This window comes from Amblyraja radiata, chromosome 1 (assembly GCF_010909765.2).
Source record: "Amblyraja radiata isolate CabotCenter1 chromosome 1, sAmbRad1.1.pri, whole genome shotgun sequence".
In the NCBI taxonomy this organism is placed as follows: Eukaryota; Metazoa; Chordata; class Chondrichthyes; order Rajiformes; family Rajidae; genus Amblyraja; species Amblyraja radiata.
The window spans coordinates 168,181,029-168,200,450 of record NC_045956.1 but is presented as its reverse complement, the minus strand read 5'-3'; the positions used below and the strand labels follow the sequence as shown (position 1 = coordinate 168,200,450).

The 19,422-nt window shown below is 40.8% G+C and overlaps 1 protein-coding gene across 2 annotated transcripts in view; it reads left to right on the top strand.

Annotated features, from left to right (window-relative positions):
• The window catches only part of immt (inner membrane mitochondrial protein), a 43,667-nt gene extending 28,282 nt beyond the window's left edge, over positions 1-15,385 (top strand). Inside the window, exons 10-15 of one of the 2 annotated variants that reach the window (XM_033034928.1) lie at positions 607-736; positions 3,440-3,454; positions 6,984-7,207; positions 11,416-11,547; positions 12,770-12,899; positions 14,503-15,385. In XM_033034928.1, the coding sequence (XP_032890819.1) occupies positions 607-736; positions 3,440-3,454; positions 6,984-7,207; positions 11,416-11,547; positions 12,770-12,899; positions 14,503-15,110 (1,239 nt within the window). In that variant the 3' untranslated portion in view covers positions 15,111-15,385. The remainder of the gene's footprint in view (positions 1-606; positions 737-3,439; positions 3,455-6,983; positions 7,208-11,415; positions 11,548-12,769; positions 12,900-14,502) is intronic. The other variant, XM_033034938.1, reaches the window with a different exon arrangement.
• The last annotated feature ends 4,037 nt before the right edge of the window (positions 15,386-19,422 follow it).

The window sequence follows — 19,422 nt, the reverse complement described above, 5'->3', positions numbered from 1 at the left end:
GCCCCTCATGATCCGGCACAGACATATTTGCACTTTAAACTGTTTTACTGTTTCACTGTCCTTTTTTATAAATCATGTTTCTCAGGGTATCTAAATGTTATTAGTTGTTTAAGTTAAGACATCGGATGGAAGCTACACACCAAATCTCGTTGCACCTATGTGCAATGACAATAAAATATATTATTATTATAAAGTGAATGCTCACAGTGTTTTTCCCAGGGGGAGAGGATTCTAAAACTAGAAGGTATAGCCTTAAGATGAGAGGGGAGACATAAGGGAGCTCGGGGGCAACATTTTCATTCTATGTCTCAGAACTTTAAAACTTGCTTTTCTAACACAACATATTTGATGAAATGTTATACACCTGAAACATGGACTCTATTTTTCTTCTCACAAATGTTAGCTGATGTGCTCAGTTTGTTTTTTGACATTAAATATCCAGGCTTTAATAAATCTGAATCCCAGGAGTGAATTATTTTTCAGTTCTAACATTGTATTTATTTTGTATGTTGCTGCTATCTGCAGCAGCTTTGTTTCCCAGTTGGATTGCTCTAGTCTGAGCATACCTAATCTGATGTATCCTTTTTGAAATACTATTTTACTCAGGTTGTGGCGGCTCAATCAGAGGCCAAAATAGTTGTTCAGTACAGTGAGCTGGTGGCTATGGCCAGGGATGAATTCAGGAAAGAACTGGAAAGTATCACTCCCGATGTGCAACCTGGCTGGAAAAATCTCAGTAAGTAGACGATGTTCTTAATGCTTTTGATGTTTTTCACTCTTTGTTTCATTTTAGTTTACATTAATTGAAATCAACAGTAATGTTAAGACTTTGTGTAAGCTCACTGCATTTACGATAATTTTCTTTTAAGAAAGGATTTGTACTAAAATTGGATTCAAGAAATTCACTTATAGTTTGTAAGATTACTATTTTCATCACCACAACAATGCATGAGGAAGTTATTTTTAATTATATTAACATATCAAAGAAGTATTGGTATTATTGACCTTTGTTTCTTCACATTTTATTGCTATTTTCTCACATATTCATTAAATAATGTGTTAATTTTTTATTTCCTGGAATTGAGTTTATAACCTTTTATTTACAAAAAAGCCTTATAAATTGAGACTTGGTGATTTTTGCACATTTAATATTTCAACCAGTATACTTGATTTGAATCAGATGATGTGAGCATAAAATTAAGATTTTTTCAGAAAGACCAATAATTGTTTTCAAATACACTAGAATGTGAGTACTGGATGAACACCAATTTTCCGGCACCCTCAGTTCTAGTGCCTTTCTGAATTACATCAATTTTTCTGGACCAACAGTGGTCATGTGATAATGAAATGACAATACGCCCCTAGCCCGCTAATGACACCCCTCCCGTGCCTCTAAAGCACCATGGAGCACAATCTAAATAAAAGCAAATATTGAATATGAACGGAATGACTTGCCAACCGATCCTCGCTCCCACCGTCTCCTCGGCCTTTTAGGGCCCCGGCTTCCGAGCCTACTCCCTACTCACAATGTGCACCAACGAGCCCTTCACCTACCGCGCGGTCCGTTGCCGCCTCTTCCTTCTCCCCCAGAGTCGCCGACAGGGTCCACCTTGGAAGCGACAGCAGGTGAGAGGGGAGGAAGCCCCACGGTGACCCGGCACATTCGGTCGGTTGGTGCACACTTAAGAAAGCGCTATTGCCAGGGCTGCAACGTTTTCGGTGTTTGAAGATTTGGAAAGGGGTTACTTCATAAATACACCTCCAAACGTATTTGAAGCTCTGTTATTGTTAGGAAGTTGAAAAATACGCAGGTAAATGTGATCATAGAGTTAGCTTTCATATGTGAACAGTGAAATCGGATTCCAGAAATCTGGAATAGACCATTTACGGAGTCTTAACTGAAGCTTCCCATTTATTGAAAAAAGTGACTGAATATGGGGAACAGGATTGATAATTATGAAATATGTATTAGCATCATTGAATATTAATCCATAATTGTGCTTGGTGTGAGCAGGTGTGAACAAATCTGTATTGTTGAGGAAGGCAAGTGACAGTGAATAGCTTGGTATGTGAGATTAGATGAACAATGTTAAGTTTTTGGACTGTTTCACCATAAATGTGGCAGCTTTATTTTTATTGCTATTGGGCATGGCCCTAGCACCATTATATTTTATACCAATAAACTCAAACCTCATGCTGGACATGTGGAAAATGGAAGGTATTCTTCTGGTGCCATTTCAGGTGGTTTGGACCAACTGAAATCAGATGGGATAAAGGGTCAGAGAAGCTTAACATAATAGTGGTGGTGTGTACATTTATGGCGTTTGGTATTCTATTTCAATAAGCTAGTCTTTATGAAAAATAACAAAGGTTTAAAAAGGAGATGTTGATCTGTTAATTGCATTGTGAGATAAATTGGGCCAGAATTTAGATTCATAGATTTGTAGTTTTACAGCATGGAAAATAGGCCCTTCAACCAAACTTGTCTGTGCCGATCAAGAACTAGAGCTTTTACTTCATCCCAAACAAAATATACTTGCCTAAACGTTCTTGAGCAGTATTCAAGGCATGATGTGTAACGCCTGATCTTGTGCAACTAGTTGGAAGATAATTTTGTCTTTATGGGGCAGCTACCAGTCAGTCATTCAGGAAGGGAAACCTCATATTAACCTGGGATGGGACCAAACACTTAATACTGTGAATTGCAACTTGCGCTTTTGTACACTTCTCTAATGTGCTGTTTATTGTAAGTGTTTAAAAATGGCTTTCTTTCTTTATGCACGGCTTTTAGAGCGAGGTGCTTACGTTTAGTTTTTGAATTAACAATTGAAAAGCACTATCTGTGGATGCAGCAAATACTCAGCAGGTTGGGCAACAACTGTTGTTGATATTTTTATCAAATATTCAAGGTTCTAATATTAAATATTAGAAACAAGGAACTGCAAATGTTGGTTTACACAAAAGGACACAGAGTGCTGGAGAAACTCAGCGGATCAGGCAGCATCTCTGGAGAACTTGGATAAGGGACGCTTTGGGAACCCTTCTTCACACAGCCAGTCTATAGAAGGATCCCCATTCGAAATGTCTCCTATCCATGTTCTTCAGAGATGCTGTCTGATTCACTGAGTTACTCCAGCACTTTGTGTCCTTTTGATATTAAATATTAACCACTTTACTGGTGCCACTGACCTGTTGAGTATTTCCAGCATGTTCTTCTCTCATTTCAGTTAAGATTATTTTGGGGGTCTATCTAATATTTTCATTCCTAACTAATTTGGATGCTATGCATGGTCCAAGTAAAGTAAAAATTGGACATTTTCCTTATTAATAATGAATGTGTAGTGAATGTTTTCATTTAGACTAACATTCTGTCTGTGTGACTACCTGTAGCGGTGTTGTTGTCAACTTGGATTAATTTTTCCCACCGTTTTCATTGCAGAAGTGACTGATCTAGGTGAGTCTGGCCTGTTTGTTGTATGCTCTTCCGAATTCTCTGAACTTCAGCTGCTGCCATTAAGCTGGGAGGCCCATCGGTAGATGAGAAATCTCAGCCAAATGAGGAGCTTTAGAATTCCTTGTCACTGTAAATCAGGAAGTATTGTAGTGCTCCACCTTCCTCAATCCAATGATTGCCTCTTGTTGAGAATACTTGCTGAAATGATAGAATTTCTGAAAACACACCAGTCTATGTCACTGGTATATTTGTGCTTTAGATGAGTGGTCAAATTTTAGAAATAACTCTAGAAAGACTACTGTCTACACCTACATAATCACTATATAGATCAGGTTCAACGCCTCCAGGAGAAGGTGAGGCACGGGGACGGGTAGTTTGTTGGGGAACAGGGAAGATACTGGGTGAAAGTTGTAATGCTGGGAGTTCTTTAGATGCATTATACATAATTTGTTTAATTAGGTGGCTTTGGTTGTAACTGGCTGCAGGGAATGGAGAGTGTGAGTGGAGAATTATTATTAAATGTGAAGATAATACTATGGCCACTAGAATGAATGTGACTGGATATTATGCCTGTCAACCCTGCTTGGTATCCAAGCTGTTTAGACTGAAATCTATTTTATGCTCATAATTTTTGTAAAACATCTCATTGTGTAGGAATGAACTGCAGATGCTGGTTTACACTGAAAATGGACACAAACAGCTGGAGTAACTCAGCGGGCCAGCACCCAGAGATGCTGCCTGTCCCACTAAAACATCTAATTGGCTGATACAGTGTTACAATAGACAATAGGTGCAGGAGTAGGCCATTCAGCCCTTCGAGCCAGCACCGCCATTCAATGTGATCATGGCTGATCATCCACAATCAGTACCCCTTTCCCGCCTTCTCCCGATATCCCCTGGCTCCGCTATCTTTAAGAGCCCTATCTAGCTCTCTCTTGAAAGTATACAGAGAACCGGCCTCCACCGCCCTCTGAGGCAGAGAATTCCACACTCACAACTCTCAGTGTGAAAAAGTGTTTCCTCATCTCCGTTCTAAATGGCTTACCCATTATTCTTAAACTGTGGCCCCTGGTTATGGACTCCCCCAACATCGGGAACATGTTTCCTGCCTCTAGCTTGTCCAAACCCTTAATAATCTTATATGTTTCAATAAGATACCCTCTCATCCTTCTAAATTCCAGAGTATACGAGCTCAGCTGCTCGATTCTCTCAGCATATGACAGTTCCGCCATCCCGGGAATGAACCTTATGAACCTACGCTGCACACCCTCAACAGCAAGAATGTCCTTCCTCAAATTTGGAGACCAAAACTGCACACAATACCCCAGGTGTCGTCTCAGCAAGGCCCTGTACAACTGCAGAAGGACCTCTTTGCTCCTTTACTCAACTCCTCTTGTTATGAAGGCAAACATGCCATTCGCTTTCTTCAGAGCCTGCTGTACCTGCATGCTTGCTTTCATTGGCTGATGAACAAGGACCTTCAGATTCCGTTGTACTTCCCCTTTTCCTAACTTGACTCCATTTAGATAATAATCTGCCTTCCTGTTTTTGCTACCAATGTGGATAACATCACATTTGTCCACATTAAACTGCATCTGCTATGCATCTACCCACTCACCCAACCTGTCCAAGTCACCCTGCATTCTCATAGCATCCTCCTCACAGTTCACACTGCCACCCAGCTTTGTGTCATCTGCAAATTTGCTAATGTTACTTTGAATTCCTTCATCTAAATCATTGATGTATATTGTAAATAGCTGTGGTCCCAGCACCGAGCCTTGCGGTACCCCACCAGTCACTGCCTGCCATTCTGAAAGGGACCCGTTAATCCCTACTCTTTCTTTCCTGTCTGCCAACCAATTTTCTATACATGTCAGCACACTACTCCCAATACCATGTGCCCAAGGGCCGAATGGCCTACTCCTGCACCTATTTTCTATGTTTCTAATTTTGCCCACTAATCTCCTATCTGGGACCTTATCAAATGCTTTCTGAAAGTCCAGGCACACTACATCCATTGGCTCTCCCATGTCCATTTACCTAGTTACATCCTCATAAAATTCCAGAAGATTAGTCGAGCATGATTTGCCCTTCGTAAATCCATGCTGATTCAGATTGATCCTGTTATTGCTATCCAAATGTGCTGCTATTTCATCTTTTATGATTGACTCCAGCAGCTTCCCCACCACCAATGTCAGGCTAACTGGTCTATAATTCCCTGTTTTCTCTCTCCCCCCTTTCTTAAAAAGTCTGTAAATACTCACTTGAAAGGGCTCCGTAGGTTACAGAAAACCGAGTTCTCTCATAAATATATGAAGAACATTTCAAGTTAGCAATGCTAGTCACAGAAATGCAAACAGTTTTGCAAGTTTTGTAATGGAGGTGGCAGCTAGTTGATTCAAAAGACAACCTGTCTTAAGAAAAAAACTGTTCATGTGTAACCTTCTTGTAGTTATCAGACACTGTGATTTCCAGAAAATTTCCACAGTTTCCAGAAAATTCTTGGAAACTGACCAGGCAATCTCTTCGATAGGCGGTTATAAAGAACTTTATCAAACATACCCATTGATACCTTAAGGCCATTGAAACTAGCCATTAGATAGGGACATTTTGATTCTGTACCATTACAATCACACAAGGGAAACCAATACATATTCATGCTATTTGACCCTCATTGAAATTGTTTTACATCTGACCTATGGAATAGTAGGTTCATGGCTGGTTCTCAGAAAAGGAACCCATGCATTACCCAGGGACTATCTGTATTACAGTGAACAAGTGGAAAGGAAGAAAATACGTTTCTGGGATGTGAATGCGGTTGCATTAATTAAACATTGATCTCAATCACCAGGCTGGAGTTCCTGCCTCCAGAGTTACAGTGACATGTATTATCTCATGCTATTTGTACTTTAATCATATTCTGTATTTTGTGGTTACTTCCCTTAGCACGCCTTTATAGTCAGTAATATTACACTCAAAATCTGATTCATTACAATTTTAGAAGCATCTTTTTCACAGATGAGCAAAATGAATTTATGGTTTTAAAGCATGAACTTTATATTTATTATCCACTGTGCAAAGGAAAGTAATGCAGTTGATCAGAAAACAATGTATTAAAAAAAAAAATCACCATCTATTTTCTTCCAGATTACTTAATTTGTGCTTATTTTCCTGTGCATGCCTTTTAGTGTCCAATGAGAAGTCTCGAAACCTAGTTAAAGCAACATATAATTTCAAAAATCTATTTTAATGAAGTTTTCTTTCCTCAATGGAACTGACCACTGCAGACTTTGCAAACGTAGTCACCATGTAAATGTGAACTGTACGTCTGAACTTTCTGAACATTCCAAATGTTGCAACATGTATGTAAATGAACTGACATCTATGTGTGCAATTGATTTTTAGGGGAATATAACAGTTGTTTTGCAGACGGAAGCATTGACCCAAACCCAAATGAATGGCTGTTGCTTGATCTGCTAATTCAGGATATCCTTGCTCTGTTGTTTCTAATGGTTTTTCCAAATTGTAGCTGGCCAGCTGAGCACTGACGACCTTAACTCACTGATTGCCCACGCCCATCGTCGCATTGATCAGTTGAACAAAGAACTGGCTGAACAGCATGTTCGGGAGAAGCAACGCATTGAAATTGCACTTGAGCACCAGAAACTGGAGAATAAGAGAGCTTTGGAAATGGCAGTGACAAAAGCTCTGGAGTATTATCGATCAGAAAGGCTTCTGGAACAGGACAAAAAGGCAAGACTTCTGCCCAGTCTTGCATGCAAATTACTTTTAACATTAATGTTAGTAATCAGCATCGTCAATCCGACCACGTTCATTGCTGGGTTGATAGTGTGGAAAACTGGTCTAAAACTAAAGATAGACACAAAAAGCTGGGTCAGGCAGCATCTCTGGTGATGTTTCGGGTCGGGACTGTTCTTCATACTGAGTCGGGAAAGGGAAACGAGGGATATAGAAGGTACATAGAACAAATGAATGAAAGATAAAGCAACAATGATCAACGGTAGGTGGAGCCCACAATGGTCCATTGTTGGCAGTGGGGAAGGTGATAACGAGTTATACAGACAGTGAAACTCAACAGAACGACAGTGAAACTAGTGCGATGACGGGTGGCGGCGGAACGGAGAGAGAGCCGATGTCAGGGTTACTTGAAGTTAGAGAAATCTATATCACATGGCTGGGTTGTAAGCTGCCCAAGCAAAATATGAGGTTCTGTTCCTACATTTTGTGTTGGACCTCACTCTGACAATGGAGGATGCCAGGACAGAAAGGTCAGTATGAAAATAGGAAGTGGAGTTAAAGTGTTTGGCAACCGGGAGGTCGCTTAGGCCAACGCTACTTGTTGTGAGAACTTTGCAACTTTGGAGCAGAATTACTTTACACATACAAGTACTCAGAAAATGTTTCACGGGGTTCTTTCTCCTTTTCAATTAAGGGGCACTAAATGATCTCTTCTATGATTATGCAATTGAAACAATACCAGGGGAAAAAAATGGTGATAACTATTTTAATAATCCATAGATACTGTTGGGTAACCTTGCTGATGTCCCATGATCCTTAACAACCCATTCCACAATCCGTAATAATCCTTAATTTTGTAGTTCTAAAACAATTTTAGAGAGTAATAGGACTCCCGGATAAAACTCAGCAGTATATTTCCTGCTTTATATATCCCTTGACTTCTCCCATTTCCTCCAAATCCAAGGCGTAGCTATGGGCACGCGCATGGGCCCCAGCTATGCCTGCCTCTTTGTAGTGTACGTCGAACAATCCCTGTTTGGGGCATACCATGGCCCTATCCATTGACAACTACATTGGTACTACCACCTGCACCCATGCAGAACTCACTGACTTCATCCATTTCACCACTAATTTCCATCCGGCACCCAAATTCACCTGGACCATTTCCGACATCTCCCTACTGTTTCTAGACCTCACCATCTCCATCGCAGGCAACAGACTAATGACCGACATATCTACAAACCCACTGACTCCCATAGCTATCTTGACTACACTTCTTCCCACCCTGCTTCCTGTAAGGACTCCATCCCCTACTCCCAATTCCTTGTCTACGCCACATTTGCACCCAGGATGAGGTGTTCCAGACAAGGGCATGGGGAGAAGGCAGGCACGGGTTATTGATAGGGGACGATCAGCCATGATCACAATGAATGGCGGTGCTGGCTCGAAGGGCCGAATGGCCTCCTCATGCACCTATGTTTCTATGTCCTCATTCTTTAGGGAATGGGAGTTCCTCTCTTCTACTAAAGATGATGCTATTACCAGGGTTTCCTATATATCCCGCAGCTCCGCTCTTACTCCCCATCCCCCTACTCGTAACAAGGACAGAGTCCCCCTTGTCCTCACCTTCCACCCCATCAGCCGTCGCATGCAACAGATAATCCTCCGACATTTTCGTCACCTCCAACGGGATCCCACCACTGGCCACATCTTCCCAACTCATCCCCTTTCTGCTTTCCGCATTGACCGCTCCCTCCGTAACTCCCTGGTCAATTTGTCCCTTCCCACCCAAAACACCCCCTCCGCAGGAAATGCTACACTTGTCGCTTTACCTTCTCCCTCGACTCCATCCAAGGACCCAAACAGTCTTTCCAGGTGAGGCAGATGTTCACCTGCACCTCCTCCAACCTCATCTACTGCATCTGCTGTTCCAGTTGTAAACTTCTCTACATCGGCGAGACCAAGAGCGGGCTCGGCGATCGCTTCGCCCAACACCTCCGCTCAGTTTGCACTAACCAACCTGATCTTCCGGTGGCTCGGCACTTCAACTCCCCCTCTCATTCCGAATTTGACCTTTCTGTCCTGGGCCTCCTCCATTGCCAGAGTGAGGCCCAGTGCAAATTGGAGGAACAGCACCTCATATTTCGCTGAGGTAGTTTACACCCCAGCGGCATGAACATCTCTAATTTCAGATAGTCCTTGCTTTCTCCCTCCTTCCCCTCCCTCTTCCCAGCTCTCCCACAGACTACTGTCTCCTCTTCCTTTCTTTCCTCCCCCGTCCCCCCAACATCAGTCTGAACAATGGTCTCGACCCGAAACGTCACCTATTCCTTCTCTCCATAGATGCTGCTTCACCCGCTGAGTTCCTTCAGCATTTTTGTCTACCTTAGTATATTCAAATATCAGTTTGCAAAACATAGTTCTCTTTCTAAAATTCAATATGTCTTGGTGATTTGTACATTAAGCTACTATTTCAGTATTCACCATGAAGTACAGTGGCACGTGTGCTAATTTCATATTCCTACACCACAAATGTTTGTATTTTGCCGTCTGATAGGAAAAAATAGAACAGAATGTAATTTAGCCTTCAAGCCCATTTCGCCACTCAATGAAACTGTGGCTGATCTGTGTACACTCTGTACACTCTGTTGGCCAATGTCTCTTAATAACCTTGGTTGCAAATATTTTTAAGCTTGGATTTTAAATTAGTAATTAACTAACTAAGATTCAGTGCACAAAATGCTGGAGTATCTCAGTGGGTCAAGCAGCATCTGGAAATGGATAAGTGATGTTTCTGGTCGTGCACCCTTCAGTCCTGAAGTGTCTGAAAGAGAGTCCCAACCCGAAGCATCACCTATCCATGTTCTCCAGAGATGCTGCCTAACCCACTGAGCTACTCCAGCATTTTGTGTCTTTTTGTGTAAACCAGCATCTGCAGTTCTTTCTTTCACATATTCAAGTGCCATTCTCAGAAGCGTTACAAATTTATATCACCCTCTGCCTGTGGAATTACTTTTTAATTTTGGTCCTGACAGGCACAGACTGATTCTGAAGAGTCTGATTCTGCACAGGCACAGTCTGAAGAAGGGTCTCGACCCGAAATGTCACCCATTCCTTCTATCCAGCATTTTGTGTCCATCTTCTGATTCTTAGCTTATTCCCTCTAGTGTTAGATCCACAACCTGCGGAAATGGTTTTGCTTCATCTACAACTTAATGTTTTGAGCTCCTCAATCAACTCACCCTTCTTTTGCACCTACTTTTTAGAAAATGTTGCCCTGGTTTATGTAACCGTGTAGTTTAAGCTTTGAGACCAGGGGCTTTAGATTCGGGAATCTAACCAGCATTCCTAATAAGGCAAACATGTCCCCCCTAAGTTATAGTGCCCTGAATTGCTCAGAACCCTGTGGAGCTGCAACGTAACTTTTTGCCTACATTGTATTTTAGTCCTCTTGATATAAAAGCCAGCATTTCATAGACCTTTTGATCAATTTATGTGCGTGGCTTTTTAATAATCTAAGTGGCATTGAACATTGAACACCTGGACTGAACAAGGGCGGCACGGTGGCGCAGCGGTACTGTTGCTGCCTAACAGCGCCAGAGACCTGGGTTAGATTCTGACTACAGGTGCTGTCTGTACGGAGTGCCTGTGACCCGTGTGGGTTTTCTCTGAGATCTTCGGTTTCTTCCATAAGTTATAGTGCCCTTATAAAGATGTACAGGTTTGTAGGTTAATAGGCTTGGTACAAATGTAAATTGTCCCTAGCGTGTGTAGGATAGTGTTAATGTGCGGGGGTCGCTGATCGGTGTGGACTCGGTGGGCCGAAGGGCCTGTTTCCACGCTGTATCTCTAAACTAAAACTAAAAGATGCTGTAAATCTAAGATAATTCTAAATACAGCAAGCCAGGCAGTGTTTCTAGAGATTGACATTACAGATGCTCTTCATCAGAACTTTAGATCTTTTTGGGTTGCCAAAATTATCGTTTTGTTATTGGAAGGGGAGAGTTAAGAGTTCTGCAGTGAGTAATGCAAGGGGTTAATTTTGCACTGTTCTTGTACAGAGTGAAGGCGATATGATAAAACTGGAATGTTAACCTGGCTACCTTAACCTGTTATAACGGCAGTGTTGGGTTAAACTACAGGTTGCCCGTCATGGTAGAGATTACTTTGTTGTAAATAATATGTTTTGTTTCTAAAACCAGATTGAAGAAGTACGAGAAGTGATGGAGGTAGAGATGCGAACCCAACTCCGCAGGCAAGCTGGTGCTCACACTGACCATTTGAGAGATGTATTGAAGGTTCAGGAACAGGAATTCAGAGGCAAATATAAGGAGGTACATTTACTTTATTTCCATGGACATAGGCTGCCATTTCAGGCCATGCTGACTAACAAAGCAATCATAGGTAGAACATACAAACTCCGTACAGACAGCTTCTGTAATCAGGATTGAACCCAACTCTACTGCTGCACTGCTATGCCGCCCTTGTATATATTTTAGCTACAGGATTACATTTAAAACTCTTTACATTAAACAGAGTGAATACGTACTTTGTTACCATAAAGTAACCATAAAAAGTAGGATCAAGGTGGGCAGTCTTTTTCACCAGGATAGCAGAGTCTAAAGCCTGAGGGCATAGATTTAAGGTGAGAAGGAAAACATTTAAATGGGACCTGAGGGACATCTTTTCCTCGTGGGGGGTGATGGGCGGTGAATGAACTGCCAGAGGAAGTGGGTATAACAGCAAAGTTTAAAAGGCATTTGGATAGGTACATGATAGAAAATATTTAGAGGGATTCTGATAAACAACTTGGTCTGCACAGATGAATTAGACTCGGTGATTCTAAGATGAGGCCATTCAGCCCTTTGAGGCTTTTCTGCTGAAATTCCTCAAATTCCTAGCAATGGCCTGCACTCACTATATTTACTACATCTCAGCTCTGACCGGTCACACCACTCACCCCTGTTTGGCCATCACCAATCTTCATAGATACTCACTCCACATTATGTGATTCATTGCTGGATTTGTGCCAGCCCAGCTGTGTTGTCAGTGATGAAATGTATAGAATGCTTTAGTGAACATTTTGGCACCGTCTCCATTAATATTCCCGTTGTTTGGGTTTAACCCATTTGCTAAGTAACATACCAATGTGGTAGAATATTAATGGCAGTCATTATTTTCTTAAATTACAATTGGGACTGAGCATGGAATTAAGTTTTGATGTTCTGACATTGGTTTGAGTTAATTTGGCACAGATTTTAAAAATGAAGTTCAGCAAATTTGTATTTAAAATGTTAAAACCAATTTTGATTAGGTGACCTGTGTTTTTTGCTCCTTTCTCCATTCATTGGCTAAATCAAAGACTCAGCTGTCTAAAAAAAAAAAGTACAATTCCTGCCCATTTTAGGGAGTTCACTGGTCTTTCCATTTTCACTCTTCCCATAGCAAATGTAAAATCTCAGGTGAAAATATTTATTCAGGGCCAGCCAGTGCTATCTGCGCAGGTTTATACAAGTTTCATGCCACTTCATCAGTTGTTTATTTTTTACTTAATAGGAGCTGCAACAGAAATTATCTGAATACGAGATTCAGTACAGACGCTTATCTCAGGAACAACTGGACAACTTTACCATAGAGATGAATACAGCTCATTCCAGACTGAAGGGTATTGAACAGGCAATGGAGAGTGAGTAAATACTTGTTATTCCACATATTTCACCTAATTTTTGAAAAGCATTTAGTAAGACGCATTTTAAAGTACTGAACAGTACATTCCATGTTATGGAGGGGTTGCATTTTTCAAACAAAAACATATATATTGCGATTTTTAAAAAAAATCTTAATGAGAATCTTTGATGAAAATTGACACTTGTTTCTTCCACATTTCCCCTTGAAACAGTCAAAAAATATGGATGGTATATATGTTGGTGAATTGGAGCTAATGAGGTGTTGTTCAACTGTTTACAACATATATAGGAGAAATATATTTTGTTCATAGCTTTATTCGTGGGGATCCTGTAGTTCAAATGTCTTGAATTATTTTGAGATGATGAGTAAGCATGTTGATAAGGGGTGAGCAGTAGATGCTGTCCAAGGCCTTTGTAAATATACTACTCAGTAGGCTACTGGTCCAGAGGTTTGAGCCCATGTGATCCTGAGTAGGCTGGCTAATTGGTTCTCATAAGTTCATAAAAGATAAAGCAAAATTAGGCCATATGGCCTACCGTCTACTCTGCTATTCGATCATGGCTGATCTATCTCTCCCTCCGAACCCCATTCTCCTGCCTTCTCCCCATAACCTCTGGCACCTGTACTAATCAAGAATCTAATATTGGATCAAAGGGAACTTTATTTAAATGATGAATTTAATAATGAATGCTGATGTTCTAAGAGCTTTGGCTGTCCTAATACAAGAAAAACAAAGTAAGTGTTCAGGTACAACATGTAGTTTAGAAATCAAATCTAGAGAAACCACATTAAACTTCATTCCAGTGAAGTTTCTATGATGGTCCATAATTCTCTGCAATTCCTTGCGGTCTTGGCTGGAGCTATTCTCAAACCTTGTTATGATGCATCCCGATGAAATGCTTTCTAGAAATGTCATTAGTATGAAATTTAATGTGGTTTCTCTCTGTAAATCCTATTGATATTTTGAGTGATTGCAACATTTTCAAATTTATGGATTATTTCAAATTTCTAGCAATGGAGAATTTTTCCTTTGAAGAAATTAAAAATAATAGTTTAATTGGCTAAATACAAAAAAAGATCCATTGGAGAAGCCCAGAACAAGTGGGGATTGATGAAAGTATAGCTGAATCTTTTGGGACTAAAAACACACAATGCTGGAGATATTAGCTTGGGTAGAGTACATTAAGGTTTGTTTGCTCACAAGAGACGCAGGCAGCGTGGCAAAAACTAGCAATAGTTAAGAGAAATGCAAGATTAATCTGAGGATTTGTAAATGTCAGAGCAGAAGAACAGAGGTTAAAAGGAACCGAAAATCAGAAATCCAATGACTGAAGTTGTGATTCCAGGTCTGACCACTCACTGTTCTGGAATATTCACCATTGTGTTTTAAATGGGATGAAAAGTGGTGGGTACACATAAACACCAGCCTCCACACACACACACACACAACTCTCCCCAACCATTATGTAACTTGAAAATATGATCATTCAAACTATATTGTTTATTTGAACATCGTTGCTGCATTTACAGATATTTCTTTTTAAACCTAAGCTTTTCAGTACATTGACCCTGAATAAATGAATAATATTGTCTCGTTCCAGGTCATTCTATTGCAGAAGAGGAGGCTAGAAAGGCACATCAGCTGTGGCTCTCTATCGAAGCTCTGCAGTTCGCATTGAAAACGTCCTCTGGTGATAGCCCGACAGAACCCCTACAGAATGCTGTGGAAGCCATTACTAAGAGCTGTGAAGATGATAAGTTCACCCAGGCTTTAGCTGGAGCTCTACCCCAAGAGTGCCTGTCCCGTGGGGTGTACAGTGAAGAAGCATTACGCCACCGGTTCTACACAGTACGGAAAATAGCAAGACGCGTGGCCATGATAGACGAGACGAGAAATAGTCTGTTTCAATACTTCCTCTCTTATCTGCAGTCCGTTCTATTAATGGGGCCCCGTGTAGCAAAGCCACCTGAGGAACTTCACCTTGAAGACCTGGACACATTTAAACTATTATCATATGCCTCATTCTGCATTGAACACGGCGACCTCGAGCTTGCAGCTAAATTTGTCAATCAGCTTCGTGGAGAACCGAGAAGGGTAGCACAAGATTGGCTGACGGAGGCTCGTCTAACCCTGGAAACAAAGCAAGTAATAGAAATCCTTTCAGCTTATGCCAATGCTGTAGGTTTGGGTACCACACAAGTAGAATAATCCAACAGAAGGCAGGCCACAGACCTTACCGCGGCAGAAAAATGGACTTCAACCCCATAAGCACTATTCTGTAAGCACTATTACTGACTTCACTGTTCCAGTGTAATTCCAGCAAATGGTACAATGAAGTAAAATGTTGGGAATGTGTCTGTAATTTGGTATAATAGTTTTATGGATTGGACTTTGTATTTGAACCAAATAATCATTTCAGCTCAATGTATGTTGATTTTCTTCCCCCTTCGGATGCATATCAATAAAACCAAATTAAACACTGACTGGCAAGATTAATGTAGATGTTTTCATAAACATGGAATCACTAGGTTAAGTGGTAGTGAGGTGTCATCTGAATTCTGATCCTGCTCTGAAGAAGCAGCTCGGGTTGGCATAATTTGTATGGGTCAACTTTTGCATTGACTTGTAAATGAAATATTTGCTCTGCAAATGGTTCTCTTCATGTTCAACTTTCCCTGAGTCACAGAGACATACAGTGTGGAAATAGGCCCTTTGGCCCAGCATGCCAGCACCAGCCAACAATGTCACAGCTACACTAGTCCCACCTGCACGTGTTTCGTACATATCTCTCCAAATCTGTCCTATCCATGTCTATCAATGTACCTGTCTAACTATTGGGATAATCCCTGCCTCAACTACCTCATCTGGGCAGCTTGTTCAATACACCCACCACCGTTTGTGTGAAAAAGTTACCACTCAGATTCCTATTCTTACTTTTCCCCTTCACCTTAAACCTGTTCCCTGGTCCTCAATTTACCTACTCTGGGCAAGAGACCCTAGGAAGCAACCCAATCTATACCGCTCATGATTTTATACACCTCCATTAGATCACACCCTCATCCTCCTATGCTCCATGGAAATGAGTCCCAGCCTACTCAACCTCTCCCCGTAGCTTAGACTCACTATTCCTGGTGGCAACATCCTCATACTCACCTTGAGGGCTGTTGAGATATTCAACATCTCCAAGGTGAAATCCAACGAGATGTTGCTTTGTTTAACGTAATGTTTCTCAATAAGGCATTTGAACGTTGATCTTTTAAGGATATATAGCAAATAAGGTCTTCAAATAAGCTCTTCAAAATTAATTCTCAGCACGACACCTAACAGTTCTGAGTTTGGTTTCTTCCTATCAAATGGTAATTACAGACCATCTGCTTATGCACATCTTATTTACACCTTCCCTGCTTAAACATTTCATAGCAACGGGTAAAATGCACTTCCAGATGACAGAAATTCAACTGAGAGGCTTTAGTTTTCCTTGCTCGTGAAGCTCGTGTTTAAAAAGTAAACACATTGTTATTTTGTGGATAGCAATTATATGGAGTGAAAAGTAAGTGAGACTGGCAGCTACTACATATCCCAAAGTGATGATGCATGTAGTTGTTTTGCTTTGCAGAACTAACATCTCTCACAATGAATCTCTTTTAGGTTCAATCTGCTGAAATCTATATTCTGCACTCCGTATCTTCCCCATTGCTCTACCTATTGTACTCGAGTTTGACGACTATTTATGTATAGCATTATCTGATTGGATAGCATGCAAAACATAGCTTTTCACTGAACCTCAGTACACGTGACAATAATAAACTGAAACCTTTAACTGGTCCGGCAGGACTTTAAATTGATTACATGTTATATTACATATATTAATTTCTCTTTATATTGTATCACATTAGGCTCTAGGACAGTGTTTTCTTAAGATAATAGTAGAATCAAGTCTCGTCAACAGCCTGTCGGTCCTTTCCTTTTGTTATTTTTAGTATGTGATCAAAAGTATATTTTAGTTTTCTTTGGCTTGATTTATGTGGGGGGTTGGGGGAAACGATTTTCAATCTCTTACCTCGATGGAGATGCGATTTTTTCCCCGTATCGTATCTCCGTCCCCACTGCCGCCTAACATCATGGAGTTGGCGGCCTTTCCTGCACCAAGCCGCGGGAGTCTGCGGGACTTTACCATCGCTGAGCTTGCTATCCCTTTGCCGGCGATCGAAGCTCCAACCGCGGGGTCTGTGGACTTTAACATTGTGAAGCCCGCGGTCTCTGGTAAGAAGAGGCCGACTCCATGCCGCGCAGAGAATTTCAACCGCCCTGACGCAGGAGTTTCTGTTAAACTCAGTTCTTTTGTCAATCTAAATTCAAGAAAACTTGAATCAAACACTTGTTGCTGTCGAAATCGATTCTTTATTCAGCGCTGAGACAAGTCTTTGAACCTTCCGACACAGAGCTAAAAGCTCCGGGGCAGTTCCAAAGAATTAGTGACTTTGGTACAAACTCATGTCATTTATATAGATCCTTCTTGAACACAAACATCATTTATATAGATATTGGACATTTCTGATACAGAGGGTATGACAAACTAGTAACCAATCCTCTGAGTCCTTCTGGTGATTTACAACAGCAGTCACATGACCCCCTTCTCTGGCCTCATTTTACTACCTTTGTTTGCCTGTGGTTTAACTTTGTTTAGAATTATTTTATTTTAACAAAGCAAACCCATCAATTATCAGAGACCACTCCTCAAAATACAAGGTACACATATAATACAATGATCACACAAGTCATACAAACAAAACACATTTTCCATACCAAGAAGAAAGATATTTCTATAAATCTAATCAAGGTCTAATGTTTACAATCCTACTTAGACACAATACATTTCATAAATGGTTTCCCTACAATTTTACAGTTTAAAATACTATTACCTATGTATTACAAACATTAATTATATGAGTTCGCAGAATTACACAGCTTGTAAGTTAAATTCCAAACCCACACACACCTCCCAACTCCAAGCATACATGGGTCGTAAATCTGTCAACTTAATTAATAAGTGTTTTGTGCCAGGATACAGCTTCATTTTAACTTACAGCCTCCCCTTTTCCTGCTATCTCTGGGAGATGGAATTTCAATCTCATCTGCAACGCCTTTTACAAATATTACAGAGCAAAGGGTAAATTTACAACTTCAGACCATTACCTCAAAAGTACAGCCGCTTCTTCGAAACATAGAAAGGTCACAAATCCATCAATCTGATTCTTTCCTTTCCAAGCAACTACTACCCTTCACACACATCCTATCCCTTATCTTAATCTCATTATAATTTAACATAGCCAAAGCTAACTACAGTATTATACTTCAGCTTTGAAGTCTGTCTCGAATTCAGCATAAACAGCCGTAACCCTCCATCTATGTCACACTCAGAGCTCAGGAATGTGCCATAGAGAAAGAGCAAATGACCTCTGGCCTGAGAAGAGGCCCCATTCAGCATGCCATTCTTCAACACAAAATTATATCAAATACAATTTCCTACAGCGTTATAATTGCCTCAAAGCAATAACCAAAGCCATGCAGGTTCAGATAGCGTTTCTATGTTTTGATTCATCTGTTCCCTGTGTTTCTTTGTAATTTATTTCTTTACGAGACATGTGTTTCTGAAAACCTGAAGCTTTTCTCTGGCAAATTACCTAGCTTATATAAAAGTCACTATCCGAGCGGTTCTATTATATATTTCCTCATTTCGATCACCCCGACAGGGGGCTTCGATCGTCGGCTGCGGGGGCTTTGATCGTCGCGACTGCAGATGTTTTGACTGCCCCGACCGCAGAACAAAGAGGAAGAAGATTGAATTTTATTGCCTTCCATCAGTGAGGAATGTGCAATCCACTGCAAATGGTGGATTTTTATGTTATCTTTTATGTGGGTGTGTGTCTTGTTGCTTTTCACTTAGTATGGCTGTATGGTAACTCAAATTTCACTGTACCTTAATTGGTACATGTGACAATAAACTGACCTTGAAACCTTGAATAACTTAGTACAAGTGAACCAAATCAGTTGGCTAAAGAGTCACATGCCGATTAAAAATTCTAAATACATAAGAGGTTCAAGCTCCAGACATTAAGTCCAGACATCAAGTACTAAAGCACTAAAGCACTAGTTCCTTTACTACCATAGTGGGCTGAACATGGAAGAAAGCAAAGGTAGTCATAAAGTCATGTGATAGTAGAATTAGGCTATTCTGCCATCAAGTCTACTCCACCATTCAATCATGGCTGATCGTTCCCTCCTAACCCCATTCTCCTGCCTTCGCCCCATAACGTCCGACACCTGTACTATTCAAGAATCTATCTATCTCTGCCTTAAAATTATCCATTGAATTGGTCTCCACAGCCTTCTGTGGCAAAGAATTCCACAGATTCACCACCCTCTGAATAAATAAATTTCTCATCTCCTTCCGAAAAGAACGTCCTTTAATTCTGAGGCTATGACCTCTAGTGCTAGACTCTCCCATTAGTGAAAACAT